Source organism: Anthonomus grandis, chromosome 19 (genome assembly GCF_022605725.1).
Source record: "Anthonomus grandis grandis chromosome 19, icAntGran1.3, whole genome shotgun sequence".
In the NCBI taxonomy this organism is placed as follows: Eukaryota; Metazoa; Arthropoda; class Insecta; order Coleoptera; family Curculionidae; genus Anthonomus; species Anthonomus grandis.
The window spans coordinates 5,657,439-5,678,765 of NC_065564.1; the positions used below are offsets into that span (position 1 = coordinate 5,657,439).

Genomic DNA, 21,327 nt, shown 5'->3' on the forward strand with positions numbered 1-21,327 from the left:
ATTTAAGGGTGACTTACAACTTTCTTCCAGGGTTTCCAATGAAACTAGCAGTGCTAGAGTTTTCAAAATTGGACAATAGGGTGCGCTCAAGTATCCACTGTAAGACGCATCAAAAATTTTTAAAATATTTGTGATTAGTTTTTGAGATATTGAGAGATTTGTCCAAGGTGTTTGGTTCAAATTGTAAAAAATAAATAAAATTAATTTATACGATGACTTTACAGTTTACCCAGCTTTTCCAGCGAAACTAGCTATAGTAGAGTGTTGAAAAATGGACAGTAGGGTGCGCTCAAGTCTCCACTGTAAGACGCATCAAAATTTTTTTAAATATTTATGATTAGTTTTTGAGATATTGAGAGATTTGTCCAAGGTGTTTAGTTAAAATTGTAAAAAAAATAAAATTAATTTCTATAATGACTTAAAGGTTTATCCAGCATTTCCAACGAAACTAGCAATGCTAGAATCTTTAAAATTGGACAGTAAGGTGCGCTCAAGTATCCACTGCAAGACGCATCAAAATTTTTTTAAATATTTATGATTAGTTTTTGAGATATTGAGAGATTTGTCCAAGGTGTTTAGTTAAAATTATTTAAAAAAATGAAAATAAATTGATACGATGACTTTAAAGTTTCCCCAGCTTTTCCAGCGAAACTAGCTATAGTAGAGTGTTGAAAAATGGACAGTAGGGTGCGCTCAAGTATCCACTGTAAGACGCATCAAACATTTTTTAAATATTTATGATTAGTTTTTGAGATATTGAGTGATTTGTCCAAGGTGTTTAGTAAAAATTGTAAAAAAAAATTAAAATAAATTGATACGATGACTTTAAAGTTTCCCCACCATTTCCAGCGAAACTAGCGATAGTAGAGTATTGAAAAATTGACAGCAGGGTGCGCTCAAGTCTCCACTGTAAGACGCATCAAGAATTTTTAAAATATTTATGATTAGTTTTCGAGATATTGAGTGATTTGTCCAAGGTGTTTAGTTAAAATTGTAAAAAAAAATTAAAATTAATTTATACGATGACTTTAAAGTTTCCCCAGCTTTTCCAGCGAAACTAGCGATAGTAGAGTATTGAAAAATGGACAGTAGGGTGCGCTCAAGTCTCCACTGCAAAACGCATCAAAAATTTTTAAAATATTTATGATTAGTTTTTGAGATATTGAGTGATTTGTCCAAGGTGTTTAGTTAAAATTGTAAAAAAAATTAAATACATTAATACGATGACTTTAAAGTTTCCCCACCATTTCCAGCGAAACTAGCGATAGTAGAGTATTAAAAATGGACAGCAGGGTGCGCTCAAGTCTCCACTATAAGACGCATCAAAAATTTTTTAAATATTTATGATTAGTTTTTGAGATATTGAGAGATTTATGCTTGCGGTCCAGTTAAAATTGTAAAAAAAAAAATAATTAATTTAAGGGTGACTTACAACTTTCTTTCAGGGTTTCCAATGAAACTAGCAGTGCTAGAGTCTTCAAAAATGGACAGTAGGGTGCGCTCAAGTATCCACTGTAAGACGCATCAAAAATTTTCAAAATATTTATGATTCGTTTTTGAGATATCGAGAGATTTATCCCGGTGGTATAATTAAAATCGCAAAAAAACATGTATAGCACGGAATTCTTTCCCAATTTTGCAAGGGGTCGTAGGAGCTGCGTTTCTTAACTGAAATTGATCGAGTTTAAAGTTGGGAAAACTAATTAAACTGCCCCCGGACCCCTTCTCCTCTCTCAGGAACTTCCCGGACAAGTTGCCCTTCCGTATTGTGCGCCCGGCACAATGGAACCAATTTACCAATTCGTAATTCCCTTAAGGGCCCCACTCGATATTATTCCCTTTGACCGAGCTGTCTTTGGTCAAGACCGAAGAGGTGGACGACGGGTGAGAAATAAGGAAAATCGCATTGGGTAGTGTGGCAAACTCATTTTCCTAATTTCTCAAGTAATTTCCTTGTTTTTCGACCAGTTTAAGAGAAAATTTAATGGGAGACAAAGTATCAAAATGTAGCGCTCATTAAAATAAATTCACCGGGGGCAATTTCAACTTTCTTTCAACTTTCGCTCGTAAAAGTGCACTTGTATCTCAAACAAACATTAAGGGTAGTAATGGCGGGCCCTTAGTACTTATTTGCTTGATATAAAGTCATAACGGCACCGTCTCGAATCGTAAAAATTGATACACCGCCATATCGAGACTCTTTTATAAAAGGAAATATGAGTTTTATGGCCGCTGTAAAACTTTACTTTGACTAAACTCCCTTAAAGATCTGAGAGACACTTCAGATGTCCAGAACCACCCCCCCTGTAAGGCCTAAACTTATTTTTGAGGGTGTTACCACTTAAAGAGTCTTTTTTCACATGAAGGTTTCTACTCACCCCTAGTTTTTTTTTCTCAAAAAACGACATAAAAAGTCCGCAATTTAAACTTTAAGGCAAAAAAACCGTTAGGTTTAAGTCACTGGTGAGGGTCGTAAATTCTCCCCCGGATCTCTCGTCGCAGTATAGCAGATTTAAAGCTCGCCAGCAAATTTAGATAATTGGGAAATAAATTATAAAAGTTATGGCTTAGTCACGGACTTTATACGGGTCCTTAAAGGGAAAAGGGAGGTGCCCTTTCACGTCAAAGGGAATCGCCCTAAATCGGTTTCTTTTTATCGCTCGTTTTACTGTAGGAGATACTATCTCCATAGAGGTCGTCAGCATCGTCTTTATTGGACTCAAATATCGAAGAAGCTCTTTGTTTTATTCGTACAGGCAATTGCAATTGCACTTGCTTCATGGACGTAAAATTGACTTCAAGGCAGCTGAAGTCTCTTATATGCAGTTTTCTAGGCAATATCTGGTCTTCAATTCTGACTGCCTTGAAAAAATTAAAATTTAATCCAGATGCTCAAAAACTGTCTTCAACTGCCTGGAAAAAAGGCTTCAATTTATATCTTAGGAGTGCCTCAAATTGCCTGAAATACATGAAAAAATACACTCCCCCAATACATAACTCTACTTGCCGGTGGCACCACGCAAATAAATAAAACCCCCGGTGGCTCCTTAGGAAACTTTAATACTTCCACAACTTCCCCCTGGCCTCCCAAAAGACCACCCTCTCAAAATACCTCCAGATATAGTAAATCCCCAGCAAGACCAGCATTTGCCCCAGCCTCTCCACCCTGGAAAACCGTTTGGTCCGATGAGCATTCAGGGTCATCAAAAACTCGACTACGCTAAAAAACACCTCGTGCTCATAAAAAAACTCCCTGTTCACCGAGGTGAGAAGGTCCCAAGGTTGTAGGTTCGGTAAGGAGCGTCCAGATGCTCGATACAGCGACACCTGGGAGGCCGAGTAGTCGTCGTTCCATGGTTCTGGCTCCTTGGTGTACCCCTGCCACTGTTTCTCCCTCAGCCACTTGTGGTACTCTTCCTCAGTAACCGCGATGTTCCTCAAACTGTCTTTGTAGACCTGCAGGTTCACCGATGTTGGGTGCGCCTCCCCCAACCTCACGCTATGCAGCAAATAATTCGCGTTGAAGTCCTTCAGCTTGCTTTGATCCAGGAAAGGCACCTCCACCATGGAGTTCTCCTGGTCCACTTGGTTCTTAAACAGCACCTTACTAAACTGGATCTCCGATAGTCCAGTATGGAGGGTTGGGTCGGCATACTCGATCATCGGTTTCACCTTAACCGCGCCAGTGTTGATCAGGTCCATGGAGGACTTGTTCCTCTTGACGTCCACGTAAGAGCTACGGTCCGAAGCGTCAGTGTCCAGCCTCCCGGCATTCAGGAGGTCCAGCCTCTGGATATCCGTTTCCGATTTGGACTTCTTCAGCCTCAACTGGCAACCGTAGGGGCACTGGATGGTGATGTCCGAGCTGCTGGTCGCGATGTACTTATAGGCCTTGAAGAACTCCAGGTTGGCCCCTTTTTTCTTCTTGGGGGGGCCTTTGGTCACCTGCACGCCCTCGCTCTTCAGTTGCTTCAACGGGGGGATCTCCGGGTCTTCGTGGGCTTTCTTAATGCTCCTGTAGAGCGAGGCGGAGGTTTTTGGAGTGACGTGGTAGCCAAACTGTCCGGGCAAGTTCTCCGTGCGATACTCCACGTTGGCGATCGGTTGTTTGATGCCTTTGCCCATGATTTTGCTGAGGGCCTTCTCGCTGGAAGGGGATCTCCTTAAAGGGAGGTCTGCGCAGGTCTTTTTCGCGTTTGGGGCCATCTCTTTGTCGATGGTGGCGTTGCTGATGTCCCTTATGAAGGAGTGTTTGGTCAGCAAGTGCTGGATCTCTGCTTCGGAACTGTTTACAGATTGGTTGCTGTGGTAGTTCACCAGGAAGTCGGTTTGGAGGTTCAAGTTGTTACCGTTGATCTTCTTGGAGATGTCTTTGTACTCGTCCAGTAAGGATTTGCAGGCGTCTTTGAACCTGGTCACTTTCTCTTCGTCTTGGGAGATCTTAGAGGTGTCCTCCGCCATTTGCTTCAGGTTGGTGAGGATGTCGGTCTTGTAGATGTTGATGAGGGTGTCCACGATCTTATGGCGGGCCTCCCTGTCCAGGGTCGACATGAATTCGTAGAGGCGCTTCAGTTCTTCTTCGCTCTTCTTGCAAGTGAGCTTCAGGTCTTCGCCGTCCTCTTCTACCGCTTCCAGTTTGCTCATTTCCTCGATGAACTGCTCCACTGAGTCGGTTTCCTCGATGATGTCGGCCAAAACGTTGCTCTTCATCAGGGTTACCCCGCCCCCTTCGCCTTCGATGACTTCACCATCGATTACCACGTTGTTGGGGGATGAGTCGCGAGGGGGGCGTTTGGTTTTGATGGTTCTGGGCCTCTTGCAATTCGACTGATCCATTTTTATGCTAATTTTGTGTACAAAAAGTTGATTTATTGATTAAATGTCAGGTTTGATGGGGTTATTTGGTGCGGGACGAGAGGAGCGTCCAGAAATAAGTGACGTCATACTGGAACGATTTTTTTTTATTTTCTCGCCATAAATTAAAAACAAATTATCCCGAAGGACCGATTAATCAACCCCTAAGTAAATATTTCGCCCCAAAAACAAACTGTCAATACTCCACCCTCCTCTCTCACTTGTCCCTTCTCCCCCAGGTGCTTTAATACTGATAAACATAATATATTATGCGGCAAGGAGATATTGACGCTCCCCATGTAACATTATTTGCCAGTGCATTAGTTATTAATGTTACGCTAATGCCCTTAATGCCGTAATCCAATATTACGTAAATTGGATAAATAATTACCTATCTCCCCTCCCCCTGTGCCACCTCTTACGTGACACCTGTCACCAAACACAGTATGTCAGAGTACCTAAATTTCTGTTGCAAAAAATCTCCTGCCCCGACCCCTAACCGGTGCCATCCCGAAGGAATCGCCCATGAGATGCGCAGGCGTATAAAATGTTGCTGCAGCCTGTGCGCCTCCAAGACGTTCCTGCAGAAAGTCGCCCCTAACCCCTGCTGTCTGAAATGGATCGGGATCGTCGCCGCCACTAGTTTTATCTTCTACGTGTTACTGCGCGTGCTCGAGCCCTGCCAACCCCTAATAGACACCCCGCCCCTGATTTATTAAAATCTAAAAATGTCATGCTGCTACTGCCCCCGGTGCTGCCGCCCCTCGACCTCCTGCTGCCCCACCCCCCCTCGTCGCCCCATTATTTTCAAAGAAACCGGCTACCGGTTCATCGAACATACGAACCAAGGGGTCCAGGAGTCCACCAGGGACGTCAGCTGCTGCTGCGACATCTGCCTGCCACCTCCCTGCCCCACTCTCCGACTCAAATCCTGCGTCAAACAAATGACAAACTGTCGGGGGGCCGCGAAGGACTACAGTCTGATCTCTGTGCAAGCCAAGGGAGGCTGTAGCCCCTCCAGAGGCGCTTGCAAATTAAAAAATGCCCCCTGCAGCGCCATAGAGATCAGACAGTGCCTCCCAGAACGTCCCCCCACGTGCCAAAAAGACGTGAACATCAATTTTCAGCTGAACATGCAGAAGAAGAAGAAATGCCCCCTCAGTCCCCAGATGCTGGTCGAGTGTCCGAAGAAGAAGACAAAGAAGAAGAAGAAGTGTAAGTGTAAGGAGCGCAAGCCCGTGTGCACCGATTCTGTGCAATGCGAGTGCGATCCCCCTCCACAAGAGTCTATTCCTCAAAAAACTATTTGCGCATGTCCTCCTCCTCGAAAACCGCTTTGCGCATGTCGCGGCGAGGACTCCTCAAAGACGAAGTCCGGGTTCATGGACAAAGTGAAGAAATACATCGGAAAATCCTCGAGTAAGTTCGCCCCTGCAGATGAGGAGGAGGAAGACTACGAGGTGTGCGATAATTACGCGAGAAAAATGTTGCGAGGAGGCAAATCCGAGGCCTCAGAACACCGATACCCCTTTGAGGTGCCCTATGCCAAAAAGTCCTCAAAGACCAAGAAGAACTCGGAGAAGAAGAAGATTTGCAAGGACCCGAGCACGTGTAAGGCGAAGAACTCTGACAAGTGCTCTTATAAGAACTATGAGCTGATTTGTTGTCCGGAAAGGGGCTCCAGTGGGGAAACCGTGTATACGTCAGCGAGCTCCATAGCCGCCTCTAAAGAAGTGGAGGAGTGCATCTCCGCATGCACCAAGGAGAGGCAGAAGAAGAAGAAGAAGAAGAAGAAGAGTTCCAAGACTGAACCCATGGGAAGTAACGGAAACGAAAAGAGGCGGAGCAGCTTCAAGTCTGAAAACAGCAGCAAGGGTGAAAGTGTCAAGTTTCCACCCAGCAAAGAAAGACAGAGCCATCTCCTCAAGGCGATTATGAGTGAGAACGTCGAGGAGCGACGATCAACAATTATTCAGGCTAACTATGTGTTTGTCCCGAAGTACTTTAGGTCGAGTGAGGAGCGGTTTGACCTAAGCCGACTTAAGTCGAGCTCAAGTCGGGCTCACTCAACTCTTAAGGAACATCAGTCGACAATTTTGAACATTATTAGTCCAAATTTCTGTTGTAAGTGTGTGATTGTAGTCCGGGAGTCGGCAGTGAGGGTCTTTTTGCTGTTTGTATGTCGATGGAATATATTTTATTTATTATAAGCAATCTTAGTTTTATTGGGAATAATTATTAAGGTAGCAGTGAGGTGTTAACAATGCGCAAGACCATGCGCCGTAGCTCAGAACTCAACATCTCACTGCTGAATAAAAGCTTTAAAGGTTTTGGGGTGTTTCTAATCTTTGGGCACCATAAAACCTAAAGGGACAGGAAAGATGTCGAATTTGACAACTGACACATTTGACAATTTGTCACCTGAATGACGCAACGTAGTTGCAACATGTCTTCGTTCTTACTGATGCTCTTCCCAGTCCTGTTTTGCCTCATGTTTACGTTGTAGCTGCACCATAACCAGGAGAAAGAAACGTTGCAGGAGTTTGATTTAAGTGATTAAAGATGTTGGTGGGTGGATGGATTGGTATCGGCGCAAAACCGTGCGCTCAAGTTTGAAACTTCAACATCTCACCGCTCGAGAAACGTTTATTAATGGCACAATGTTATTTATTGATATTTATTTACCTCTGAATTAAATGTATAGAAAATATGTAATTATTTTAATAAAGTGTTAAAGAAATTGAGGGTAATGATATGTACCTACACAAAGCCATGCCCGTTTGCGCTAAAATCCTGCCATAAAATAATTCTCCCTAGATAGGAATTTCCCATAAGAGCCAATAGAACACTAAAGGTCGATTGACTGTTGCGCCCTCTGAATGTCGAGGAGTAGTACTAACCGGAAGTGAAAATAGGTTTGGGACGTCATAAAAGCGGGTAGTTAAAAATTTAATTATGGCGCCAAATTTAAATTTCGCTGTACTATACCGTGCGCTTAAAATTCTTAGAATTTATGTGGTTCTGTCGAAATTATAGTACGACCGCGTTTTAGATGACAAATCAGATGCTTGAAGTCCGTGTAATCTCGAGGACTTAATTTGGCTTTCCTTGCGCCATCTATATGTCGAGCAGCAGAAGCTTTTTTCAGTATTCCGTAAATCCCCTAAGCTTTCAAGGTCCTGCTCAGAAGTGACATAAATCATCATTTTCTCACCGGTGAGATGTAAGTAAGTCGGCCATCAGCGCACAACGTTGCGCTGCAACTCGTTTGTCAACATCTCACCGCTGAAGCTGCGCACAACTGAACATCTCACCGCTTCTTTGCAGATACCCCCTCGTTCGCCATATCAAGGGAGCCGGGGTTCGGTTTCCCCATAAGGGAGGGGATGCCGGTCTCTTTGAAGTGTGACGTCGACTCGAACCCGAAGGCGAAACCGGTTTGGCAGAAGGACGACACCGATCCACCGGTGCTCCAGAGTCCCGACGGTTTCCTGAACTTCACGGAAATCCGTCGGGAGCACAGTGGATGGTACAAATGCATCGCCCGGCACATGCTCGGACGTTTCAGCAGTATCGGTTACTTCCTCAATGTCCGTAAGTATTTTTTCCCACATTAAATTTAATTTTAAGTCGGGACGAAGGCCATTTATAAGCGGCAGTATAAACCGGACTGACGTTTTAATTAAGTGACTCCCTGAGCTTGACGCTTCTTATTTCACTTAAAAACTTTAACTAGGCTCTGCTACGGAGTTCCGGTCAGATTTATTGTTCCGGTTGTTAAATTTCCGAATGGTTTTATCACGTCTTGCGGGTAATTTAAGTCTTTTTTGAATTTATGCGAGGGCAGCGGTTTTTCCTCGAGTGGGAACCTCAATATCAACAACATCTCACCGCTCGCGAAACGATTTCTCAAGGGGGGTTTTTCCTGTAAGAATGATCCCGATCAATTTCAGATGATATGGAAGTGACTCAGGAGCCAGAGTTCGACGTCGGAGAACTGAGTTCGACCGGGAGACAGGTGGAGGTGTCGCTCGGGGGCGCTGTGCAGCTCGCATGTCCTCCAGGTAAGTTAGATTTTTATGTTATGTATGGCGAAGGGGGAGGGGGATCAATGCCGAAGTGTCGTTTCTCGGTTTGTTAAAAAAGTTCAAAGGGATGCGTCCTTTGTGCGGCGAGATCAAAGCCGAGCCGCGATGCGGTAAATGGGGTCTTTATATAGGCGTTTTTAGCTGGAAAAACTTGAATGTATTGATATTTTAGGATAAGGGTTGGTTTTATAGAATTCTTATTGTCACAGTTTGGATTGTTCTTGAAAAGTAGTTGAAAATTAGTATAATGTCGATGGATTTTTAACAATTAATTTTAGGGTTATATATGTTCATTGAGTGTAAAGGTTGCGTTAGTTTCATCACAATTCCTCCACATTTTCTTAATTATTTTATGAATAAAAATTATATCAGACTCTCATTCTCTTAACTTAAAATTAATTAAAAACATCGAGTTTTATCTTAAAACTTTCCTTAAAATCCAAATTAATTTATGGATATTATAATCGTTTTTAACAATTTTTTCTGACTAAGGCAAAATGGATAAAATGCATTTTTACCCTAAAATAAGTAAACATTTCTCTAATTTTCTCGACGTTATACTCATTTTCAACTAACTTTTCCTGACTATCACAGTGGTGCAATGACAATGGTAGATTTTATTTTTCAATAAGACTAACTCTTACCCTAAAATCAGCAATAACTTTTCCTTAGATGCGCTCTAAATAATGGAGATTCCATTAACTTTTAACCAATTTTATATGTACAGTTAGTAGTACAATAGTGCAAATTTTATTGAATAATGTCAGTCAAAAAAATAAACCTATCGACGTGATACTCTTTTTCAGTGGTAAACTCAGTTTTCCCATTCGGGCACCGGTTTTTCCAAAAAACGCCAAAATAATAATAAGATTTCGAACCTGTTTTTATATCCCAATTAAAATCAGTTACTCACTGGCCCCATAAAATAATAACGGCGGTGTCTACAAAGATTATGCCGTTTGTCGGCCAAAAACTCACCCGAGTCGAAAATTTCCCCCGGAAAATTCGGGACAAAAAGGGGGCCGTCGTGGTTCGCCGCTCGGCTTACCTACCCGCCAAGAATGCAAAAGAAGTGAAGCCTTATTTATGTTTATGGAATGCTCGCAAAGCTTTGTGCGAGCACATAAACTTTATTTCGCATTGAAATTCGATGCCTGAACTACGACAAAACCGAAGATATTTTTGCGGGTTATCCCGCTCCCGCCTCGACTTTATTATATAAAACGAATTTTCATAACTTTCGGGACATTGTTGTCCCGTTTTTGCCTCTCCTCTCCCTCTAAAAGAAATTACCGATAGAGGGTTAACCTCCCTTTTTGCCAAGGAATAATTGCATTATTAATTGGATTTTTCCATTGCGAACTTCGGGCCCTAATTGGCAGCAATTAAAAAGGCGCATCCGTAATTACGGAGAGAATATTCCCATTTTAGCCTCGTTCCGTTTTTTTGTCGCTATTGTTGTTTTGGTAAGGGGTCGTCTTTAAAAGTAACCCCCCTCCCCTCCCGTGTGAGGAGGAGGGCCATAAATCATAACGCCACTTACTAAATTGACGTCGGCCGTCTCTGGCCGACTAAATTTCTACAATCTGTTACCGAAACTCGGTAATTCAGTTTGCGGGTCAGTTTCCAGCAGCTGCTTGTCGGCCTCGTCCAGGTAATTCAGATTGATCGAGCCGAGGAAAATAACTTTTCCGAATATTACTGCGTCCTAATTGGAGCGACCTCCAGGACGTGATTGAAGGACCGGAGAAGTTTGACGCTTTCAATGATAATATGAGAGGCCCAAAGAAACATGTGCATCGTACATGTCACCATTGAGACAATGAGGAAAAAATTAGTATAATCTCGAGAGTTGCTTTTGATTTTAGGGTAAAGGTCCGCTCTTTGAAAGTTGCACCACTGTATTAACCACGAGAAGTTAGTTAAAAATAAATATCCTGTTGATGAGCTTATTTGAATTTTCTTGATTGATTTTAGTATAAGTGTCGTTCATTACTTAATCGAATTTTCATTATTAATTTTATAGAATAAAATTGTTTAGACATGAGTGGAATCTTCATGGTTTAGAGCCTGTTTGAATAAAAGTTCATGCCGATTTTAGGGTAAGAGTCTTATTAAAGAATAAACTTTACCATTGTCTTCTAGTCAGAAAAAAATAGGTGAAAGTCAGTGTAATGTCCAAGGGTTTATACTGATTTTAGAGTAGGAGTTTGTGCTATTAAAAAATAAAATTGTAAATAAAACTCTTTTTTTGTCTTAGTCAGTAGTAGGTATGATATCCATGGGTTTATGTTTAAATATTAAAGTTAATTTAAAATTTATTGTTCATTTTAGGGTAAGAGTTCTATTGAAAAATAAATTCTACCATTGTGAAATGGGTGTACTACTTATGGGTCTACAGTGCTTTGATTTCAAAACGGGCTACCCTTAATAACTTTCTTAAAAAAACACGTCAAATTAGATATACGGGGGGACGTTTAATTATGCATTTACTGAAGTTCTGTCAATCGCCTCCTCACCTCCAGCTAACCTCACTTTAATATGTCAAATGGGAACCCCCATCGTGTGATACATCATAGTAAGCAGCGTAAAATTCTCTATACAACGGTACCAAAAAAAATGAAATCGGTAAATGTGTAAGAAAATAGTTAGCGAAAATGTCTAGAAATAATGAATATTTTATTTACGCCAAACTTTGGTATGTCAAATGGCTTCCCCATGCCCATGGTGTGATACATTATTTTAAAGGGCATTCATTATGCTATCAATGTAATAAATTAAAGTGTAAATCGGTAGGGTAGAAAAACAAATTTAATTAGTTTAACAAATTTATTTTATTAAATGTTCAAAATGCGCGCCGTTATTAGCAAGACAATAAAAAAGCCTATTTTCAAACTCCTTACGAACATTGGCAAGGGTCTGCCCGCTAATTTCTCTGCATTCTTGAAATATTCTGTTTTTTAAATTCTCAATACTCTCAGGTGGGGTTTTATAAACTTTGCTTTTTAAGTAGCCCCAAAGAAAAAAGTATAGTGGGGTTAGGTCCGGAGACCGCGCAGGCCATTCGATTGCACCACGTCTGCCAATCCACTTTTCTCGAAATTAAAGTTATTAAGGGTGGATCGTTTTGAAATGAAAGCACTGTATACAGATCATAAAGAAAATGTTTGCTGATTTTGGTGTTAGAGTTAGTCCTACTGAAAAAAAAGTATTTTATGATCTTAGAAAAAAAAGCATCTAAAAATCAATATAATATCCATTGGTTTATGCGGAAAGAGCAGTGAATCCTATATATACAAAGTAATGAATATTTTTATGTAGGTATTGATTTATTTTATAATTAATTACAAAATTAAATTTTGATTTTCCCTCCTATAATTTTTATAATTTGCAAATTAAACATCTCGAAATGACCATCATTTAGCCTGAAATTTAAAACAATAACAACACCCCAAAATCTGAAAAGGTTTATCGGAATTTATTTCATGAGTAATTTAATAATAAAAGCGACGTTTTAATAAGATTCTTACCCTAAAATTCGAGAAGAAAAAATATGTATTTACCCATCGACCTTATACTCATTTTCTATTATTTTTTCCCAGGAAATTCACTCGTAAATTCACACTTTTAACTAAATTAACTTTTACCCTCAAATTTGTGATTTCTAAAAGCCCCCTTTCACGCGCCAACATGTTTGCGCAAACAATTTGTGCGTTAAAGAGGAAACATCTTGTTTGTACATACGAAAATGTTGGGTTTAGAACGAATCTGTCGAGTTTTGAATTTTTGTTTGAGGTTGGTGCATTGATATGAGCGTGAAAAGACAAATCAAACCGATTTCTGCATGTTTTAAGCCTAGTGCCTGCGCATTGACACTAGGTGGGTTCGGGATTGCACTCCGAAAACTCTGAACTAAAAAAGGATAGAAATATTTCATGCACACGAGTTAGAGAAGAATAGATAGTCTCGATACAGCTGATTAACGTCTAAAATGTGGTTTATCTGTCATATTTTCACTCCTGCTCATTATCAGGAGTGAATGGAGGACAGATAAACTTGATTTTTGACGTTATCAGCTGTGTCAAGACTATCTATTCTTTTTGAATTCGTGTGCATGGAATATTTCTATGCCGAGTGCTATGCCGAACCAAGCAACTATTTGCACGTAGTGCTCAGTTATCTGCGGCCTGTCGGTTAACGCTCACATTTAATAGTGTGTGAAACTTTATTTGTTCTGCTTTACAATGTCAAAGAAAGAAAAACAGTTTTTAAGTGAGTTTATTGAGTTGTACAGATCATTCCCGTGTCTCTGGAAGATAAAATCCAAGCGGTACAGTGATCGTAATGCGAAACAACAGGCTTATGAAAGTATGATTGAAAAAATGCGGGAGTTCGATGTAGGAGCAACCAAAGAAACTGTAGTAAAAAAAATTAACTCTTTAAGAACCGCCTACAGGAGAGAATTAAAAAAAGTTATTGATTCGGAGAGGTCTAGTGCTGGTGAAGAAGACGTGTACGTTCTTCATTTGTGGTATTTTGATTTGCTTAACTTTATACGGGATCAAGAAATTCCACGAAAAACGCAAACCAATGTTGAAGATGAAGATGAAGAATCAGTAAGTAAATTTTTATTACGCAGGTATGTAATAGTAGATATAGGTAGCTACTTTTCTAAATGCCTTGAATTGTTGGAGAAACCATTTTATCCTGCCATGGAACTTTGCCAGAATTGTTAAAATAGTTTGAAAATTTCTCCCTTACATCTTTTGCTTCTGAACTGGCATTACGCTGATGGCCGCGAGCAAGATCCAATAAATTATAATCAGCTGTGTGAAGGCCAAACGTAATGATACCAGTTGTTACGTCTTCCACGTCGAATACGTCCATAGGAGCATACGCTTCATTTGCATGCTTTCGTAGGAAGTTGTGAAGAACACAGGATACTAACACTACTTTATCAATATTTTCAACTTTCAAATTGATTTTTGTATAAAAAATTCGAAATCTGGCGGGCACGGGATAATCGGTCCAATTCCCTTTAATTGTAATGCTTGAGGAAGTCTGGTCGCAGCGCAAATGCCTCATCTCCGACGAAGGGGGCTCTCCGTCGACAACTGCCTCTGCAGCTGGCAAATGTAATTTATTTTGCATTAAGTTCTTCATAAATATTGTATTGTCTAGCACACCACCATCAGATACTCGACCGTTAGTTCCAACATCGCACATAATAAATTCACAGTTTGCATTCATAATGGCCATTAGCACAATGCTGTAATTTTTTTTGTAATTATAGTAGTATGATCCAGAACGAGGAGGTGACCCAAGCAATGTGGAAAATTCCATTTTTGCTCAAACTCTCTACCGATACTCTTCCATTTCGTCGTACTCATTACTCACGGCTGTTTCACAATTCTTTATAAAAAGTATAATTATATACATTGATATATTCGTATGATTTTCAGGAACTTCATCAATTTGCGGCTGAGCGTGATGAAGCAACTAGTGAATCAGGATTATTCTCACCAAGGGAGTCGCCAAGTATTTCTCCACCCTCTACACCACACTCTTTGACGTTGGGACCATCCACATCCACTCAGACAACTAGAACCATGAAACGGCTGCTGGATAAATGCGATGATATATTACATGTGGCCTGCGGCCGTTGAAGACAAATTTACATTAATAGCCAAAACATGGGCGGTGAAGTTAAAGGCACTTGTTCCACTTCAAGCGGTTTATACCGAAAAATTAATTAATGATATTTTTTACGAGGCCCACTTAGAAAATTGACTCCTAACTCTGCTTTTCAAACCTGCAAATCGGTTACAGAATCAAACATATTTTCAAAACATAGAGCCTTGTCGGCACCAGACTCAGCCATACCTACAACCACAGACACTTCAGCACCATACGCAACCGTACAATCAACCACCTCACGGACAACAATGGCCAGTGTCAACTTATTCGGAACTACAGCAAAAACAAGCATATCTACACATGCCGGAAGAAGTCAATCTCACTTCATGTCTACCCCATTCACCAGAGCAGCAGAATGAACTCAGAAACAAAGCCACCCCTACTGCAGAATGAACCCAGCAATCAAAAAAAGGGTGAGAGCTCAGTGTCAACATACTTTCAACATTTTAAAGATGTTTAACTTTTGTTGTTCTTTTTTTTCTTGGAGAAAGTGCTTTTTAAGAAAATTTTATTTGTTTGTTTTTCTTTTTGATAAAGGAACATAGTTTTTTGACATTTCCTGTATTATTATAAGAGAAATATATTTTATTTGTTAAATGGTATTTACGCACCTTTAAATATTCACCTCGTAATGCAATGTATATAGCCTCACAAGTTTCGGGAATACACGTGGAAAATTTAAGATCTTCGTAGGATCTCCCGGTAGCCAAAAACCGCAATGTAGCAGTTAGCCGTTCATGTGGTGTAATTGACAGTATCTTTCTTTATAATGATTGGCGTAACTAAACTTAACAATTAAATATAGGTTTCTTCATCCATTCGCAAATAGTTACGAAAATCTTCGGGTTCATTTCTTAATTCTCGTATTAAAGAAGCATGAGCCAGTAAAGGTCTTTTTTCTAGCCACGATTTAGTTGGTCTTCTTTTCTTCTTCTGCAAGATAAGTTTCTTGTTAATAATACAAACAGCAGCAAGTCCTAGTAGCAGTAGTTCTTCCTCTTTATCAATATCCATTTTTTCTTTGTTTTAATTCCATAAACACAGGAGACTTTTTCGCGACGGTTAACAAGACGTGGACCGAATGGACTAAAATATTTGAGCGTCAAAATGCAAACATCGACTCCAACATGTTTGCGCAAAACAGTTTGCACAAACCGGTTTGCGCAAACATGTTGGCGCGTGAAAGGGGGCCTTTAGAGAAAACATTTGGCAGTTTTGACAAGTATAACAGCTAATGATAATTTTGATAGCTTTTAACAACAGTTTTATTGCACGTTGTGTCTCGATTAAATCCTGAGGAGTGGGGGTGAGTTCGGTGACAGATGTCGTTCATCTAATATCTCTATCCTCTTGTAATATTCTTTGCCAAATTTGACAGCTGAGTTCTGCGCATGGAAGAGGATAAACATTCGACAAGTTTGACAGTTAGTGATACATTTGACAGTTTCCAATCACAAAGATTTATAAATCAAATCAAGACTAATTTCCTTGATACTTACAGGGATTATAAAGCGTTCTAATCGATGTGCGAAAACCATAAGTAAATTGATCATACAACATTAACATCTCTTCTCGTCTAGTTTAATCTTATCAAACCAATTAGTTTATGCTCACTTTCAACTAATTTTTGCCAATAAATTAAATAGTAAAAAAAAACTTTTGATGACTAGACCAACTTTTACTATAAAATAAAAAAAAATATATTTCAAATCTAATTAAGCGTATCAACTTTTACCCTGATATTTGCATAAAAAAATTAAATCTGGTTTAACCCAATGACTCATTTTTCACTCTTTTTGCCAAGAAAATCACTGGTAAAATCAAACTTCTGATTAGACCATTTTTTACCGTAAAATTTGTTAAAAAAACTTTAAAATCTGATTAAACTCATCGGGTTTATACTGATTTTCATCTGCTTTTTTCCGGGCAATTTGACAATAAAACCAGAATTTTGATTGCACCAACACTTACCCTAAAATTCAAAAAACGCTAAGATCAATTGACACTATACTCACTTTCAACTACTTTTCTCCGCCTCGTCAAGAAGCCAAAAATTGATATAGGAAAATGAGGTTCACAACTTATGCCCAATATTTTCCTAACTTACGGATCCCTTAATTCCCTCAGCGCTATACTTAAGGATTCAGCGTATATCGCAAATATTTACACGATTTCTTGAGTCCTCCGATGCATGCACGAGAGCCGACGAAGAACGCAAACATTATTCCGGAAATTCGGGGAACTTTGCGCCGGGGGTTTTTCTATATTACGACCCTCGTAGACGCATAACTCGGCACGTGTTTCTCTACCGATATCTGCACGTGATTTTTGAGTGAAGATCTTTTATCCTTGTTTAGCGTACGGCGATCAGACATGTTGATTACCATCGCTCTCTTACCCTAAAAAATTTTGATGCTAGAATTGGAGTTTTTCTCCATGCAATATTATCCTAAAATTACCGTCTTTCTCGAATATCTGAGCATCAAATTTCATCCTTTTCCGGTTTCTTTCATAAACTCACTTAGGTTGGAGCTACATCCATATACTTCCAAGAACTCATTCGTCTCGTTACGTTAAAGTTCAAACGTTATTTTCAAGGTGGTTTCTTTGTGTTGCCACATCAAAGCCGGATCTACATTCTGTCAAGGAAGCTATTTTGTTACGGATGTCTGAATGTGCTTTGGTTAGATGAAAGTCTCGATTTACAATCGCTGCGTGTGTGCGAGGGCCGATAAGAAGTTTGCCGTGTCAGGTGCTTCCATTTCATATTTTCGGCTTTTGGTTATGTTCAGGAATTACCCGCTTTGACGGTAAGTAAGTGAGGCTTAGTCGTATCGAAATTTCGAGTTCACCGGTGAATTATTTAGGAAAAAATTGCTAAAAATGAGTATAAAATCAGGTTTTAAAGAGTTTATCTGCACCTTATATGGTAAAAGCTGGCCTAATCAAAAGTGTGCTTTTACCATTGAATTTCTCGTTGAAAAATTGTTGAAAATGAGTATAGAGTCGATGCGTTTGACCAGTTTTCAAATATTATTTTTTTATAAATTTTAGGGTAAAAATTCGTCCAAATAAAAGTTCATCATTGAATTTTCCGGCAAAATCGATGGATTTTAAAGATTTTTTGTACAAATTTTAGGGTAAAAGTCAATTATCGAATTTCCTGTTAAAAAATTGTGAAAATTGATAATAAAATCGATAAGTTTACATATATTCTAATGATTTTTTTAACAAATTTTGAGAGGGTGTTAATCATCATGAAACTCTTGCTTGAACGATGCTTTTATTGACCTTTTGGTTAAATTTTAGGGCAATTTTTAACGGCTATTTGTCCGGCCACTGGCCACTCTCATTTCACGATAAATATTAATAATAATAATAATAATTTTACATTAAAATAGATTATTCGGGGTTTACCAGCCTGACTAATTATTACTAAAGCTCACGGCCGGATTAAATTAATTAATTACCCTAATTGAGTAAAATAACGAGGATTCGGTTCCGATTTCACTAATTCGGGATTTATCCCCCCCGTCCCCCGGTCCCCGGCCGGGATTTATTTATGTTTTAATGTTAATTAATCGACATGCGCCCAGGTACGAGCGGGTGTTGGGCGCGGGTCGAGCCTGGCACGGGGCGTCTGGAGCCCATCGGGGCTTCCCAGGAGCTCCGCCTGGACAACGTCATCTATCAGGAGGGGGGCGAGTACCGGTGCGTGGCGCCACCTAAGGAGAACGTCAAGAAACTCGAGGCGATCAGGAACGCCATGTCCGTCAACGTTCTTGTCACCGGTAAGTACTCGTTTTTTGAATTCTATGGAGAATTTTGATTATACTGGGTGTCAATGTGAAAAAAAACTTTCAATGCAAATATCTCTGAAACTAATAAAGTTAGAAAAGCGTAATTTGGTACAAATATACAGGTAGGAGGAACTAGAACCACCATATTTTGGTTATAAGTCAATCCTTGGGCCCCATGCACCCCAAAGTCAAAATTTTAAAGGACTACACCCTTTTTGTGACACCTTGAATTAATGGTATTTTGGACTTTCACAGAATTTGAATACTTTATGGTTCACAAAATCGTTGGGCATTGTTTAACGAAAGAAATCCTGGAAAAACTGTAAGTCATACTTACGTGAGGCAACTAGTTCCCAAGTTTGAAGAAACAGGATCGGTGGAAAACAAAAAAGAGTTCAGCGTAGAGTACTTGATAAAGCAGCACAAGTAGAACTATTAGGACATTTTGCTATGAATTCTATATTGCCAAGTTTCAGCAATAACAGAATTTGTCATGAATCTATACGTCAGGCACTTAATTTAAGTCATTTCCATCCATACCAAATGCGAATGCTTCAAGAATTGCGTGAAGACGACCCTGACCGAAGAATAAAACTTTGAATGACAGAAAAATTACGTATTATCCTTAAGTGCCTAAAAATTATTGTTTTAGCGACTTTTTTTTAATGGTTCTGTAAATAAATTATGAATACTGGAGTGATGGAAATCCGCATGTTTTCAGGAAAGGACATACACAGTATTTAGAAAAAATCAATGTGTAGGTGGAAATATTGGGTGACAACAATGATGAAAATTACTTGAAAATATTTGGAATAGGACGAAACTAAGACAAAACCGTTGGAATTTTTACGATAGCTCCCATAGAAGCCGAGATATCGGCCTTCAAAATTTGGCATCAAAAATGCCATATCTCGGCTATAGTAAAAGCTACGACCTTGCGGATGGTCTCGTTGGATTCAGAACGACGAAACTAAGACAAAACCGTTGGAATTTTCCCGATAGCTCCCATAGAAGCCGAGATATCGGCCTTCAAAATTTGGGTTTTTTCATTTTTCGGATATACCCCCCCGTTTGGAATTTTTTTCAGAAAAATGTTTTTTCGAATTCGAACCAACTATACCAGCGGGTTGTTCTCATCAAGTAGATCACGAAAATACTGGGTTATAAGGGAATCCGAGCAGAACTAAGAAATCGAGTATTTTATCGACCTCGTTTTTGAGGACAAAAAATGGGCATCAAAAATGCCATATCTCGGCTATCGTAAAAGCTACGACCTTGCGGATAATCTCGTTGGATTCAGAACGACGAAACTAAGACAAAACCGTTGGAATTTCCCCGATAGCTCCCATGAAAGCCGAGATATCGGCCTTCAAAGTTTGGGTTTTTTTCATTTTTCGGGTTTGGATTTTTTTCAGAATATTTTTTTTTTCGAATTCGAACTAACCATACCAGCGGATTGTTCTCATCAAGTAGATCACGAAAATACCGGGTTATAAGGGAATCCGAGCAGAACTAAGAAATCGAGTATTTTTTCGATCTCGTTTTTGAGGCCAAAAATGGGCATCAAAAATGCCATATCTCGGCTATCGTAAAAGCTACAACCATTCAACCTAAAATTGTTGAAAAAATTAAAAAATCATTCATTATTCATGAGGGTATGAACGTAAACCAATATTTATTACATTTTCAACAAGACGGAGCGTCACCCTACAATCTTCTTCCTGTGAGACAATGTTTACATGATGCGTTTCCAAGACCAGTGGATTGGGAGAAGAGGTCCGATAAAATGGCCGGCGAGATCGTCAGATCTAACACCTCTCGACTTATAAACCGTTGTGCTTAAAACGAAACCTGCATGATCTTCGGCAACGGAATACTACTGAATGTGTATATATTCCGAGAGAAGTGTTTCTTAACGTGAGAAATGAGCTTGAGAATGGATTGTTTTTTTGTTTATTAAATAAAATAACAATTCAAAAAAACAGAGTTTATTTTATTTAAATTATACCTTGTCTTGACCCTGTATAAAATTTAGGAAAGGTTCTTAGGTGTCCCAAAAGGGGTGGTGCTTTAAAATTTTAGTTGACTTTCAAATTGACACCCTTGTAGTTGGGTTGAATTTTACGGTAAGAATTGATGCTAATTTCGTTACTTGTGTGGCATAAATAAAATATTTTTACATATTCGGATTCTATAGGAAACTCTAAGAATTTTGATGGGTCACTTAATATACTTTGCTCAAGCATTTACACAGTGACACAGGCAGTCGAATATAAACGACAAATTTTTAACTTGTCGTCTCCAGAAAACTAAAAACTCTTAATCCGGTAAAGAGCGATTTGAAATTCCGCCGAGATCACGGGGCCGAAATCGAAAAATTCCGATTCGAGTCAGCGAAAAAGTAGGAAAACTGCATCGCGAACCGGTAATTCCCCGGATCGGCCCGCCTAATTCAAATGTAAGCCCCGGATCAATCCGGGAGGGTGGAAAGATTACTTAATATTCCCGGTGTCCCCGGAGGGCTCAAGGGGCGGGAGGGGCTGGAAAAGGGACGAAATTCTGATTTGATTTGTAACGGAATGTGACGCGAATAATGAAGGAGCGAAACGAATTTGCCAAACAAGCACTCGAACGGCACCCCCGGAGTCTTTTTACGTATGCAAATGGCCGCCACTCGCCTTATCCCGGGGTTAAACGGCCATTCGGGATCTCGAACAGTCAACTTTTATGCGTTTTTAAGCGGTCCTATCGTATTGCGGCGCAGTCGGTAGGATCTAGCGCGAGACCCCGTTGCTCTACGGGGGCTAAGTCAGGCGAGCTAGCCGGGGGCCACTAATAAATTTTACGACTTCTTAGTTCCAAAAAAGTCGAATCTATATGCGACAAAA

General features: G+C 39.8%; 2 protein-coding genes across 6 annotated transcripts in view; both read left to right on the forward strand.

The window, feature by feature from the left end:
• The window catches only part of LOC126747289 (hemicentin-2), a 242,879-nt gene that overhangs the window by 172,968 nt on the left and 48,584 nt on the right, over positions 1-21,327 (forward strand). For 4 of the 5 annotated variants that reach the window (XM_050455825.1, XM_050455827.1, XM_050455829.1 and 1 more), the window contains 3 exons: positions 8,182-8,448; positions 8,808-8,918; positions 18,236-18,430. In XM_050455825.1, the coding sequence (XP_050311782.1) occupies positions 8,182-8,448; positions 8,808-8,918; positions 18,236-18,430 (573 nt within the window). The remainder of the gene's footprint in view (positions 1-8,181; positions 8,449-8,807; positions 8,919-18,235; positions 18,431-21,327) is intronic. The other variant, XM_050455826.1, reaches the window with a different exon arrangement.
• LOC126747311 (uncharacterized) lies at positions 13,056-15,135 on the forward strand. The gene is made up of 2 exons (XM_050455862.1): positions 13,056-13,558; positions 14,405-15,135. The coding sequence occupies exons 1-2, from the start codon at positions 13,187-13,189 to the stop codon at positions 14,606-14,608; spliced, it is 576 nt and encodes a 191-aa protein (XP_050311819.1). The 5' UTR covers positions 13,056-13,186; the 3' UTR covers positions 14,609-15,135.

Excerpts from the sequence above, each read along its gene's own strand:
- LOC126747311 (XM_050455862.1), top strand. The coding sequence starts at position 13,187 with ATGTCAAAGAAAGAAAAACAGTTTTTAAGTGAGTTTATTGAGTTGTAC. Across the intron at positions 13,559-14,404 it reads AAGATGAAGATGAAGAATCA|GAACTTCATCAATTTGCGGC; the intron begins GTAAGTAAATTT and ends TATGATTTTCAG.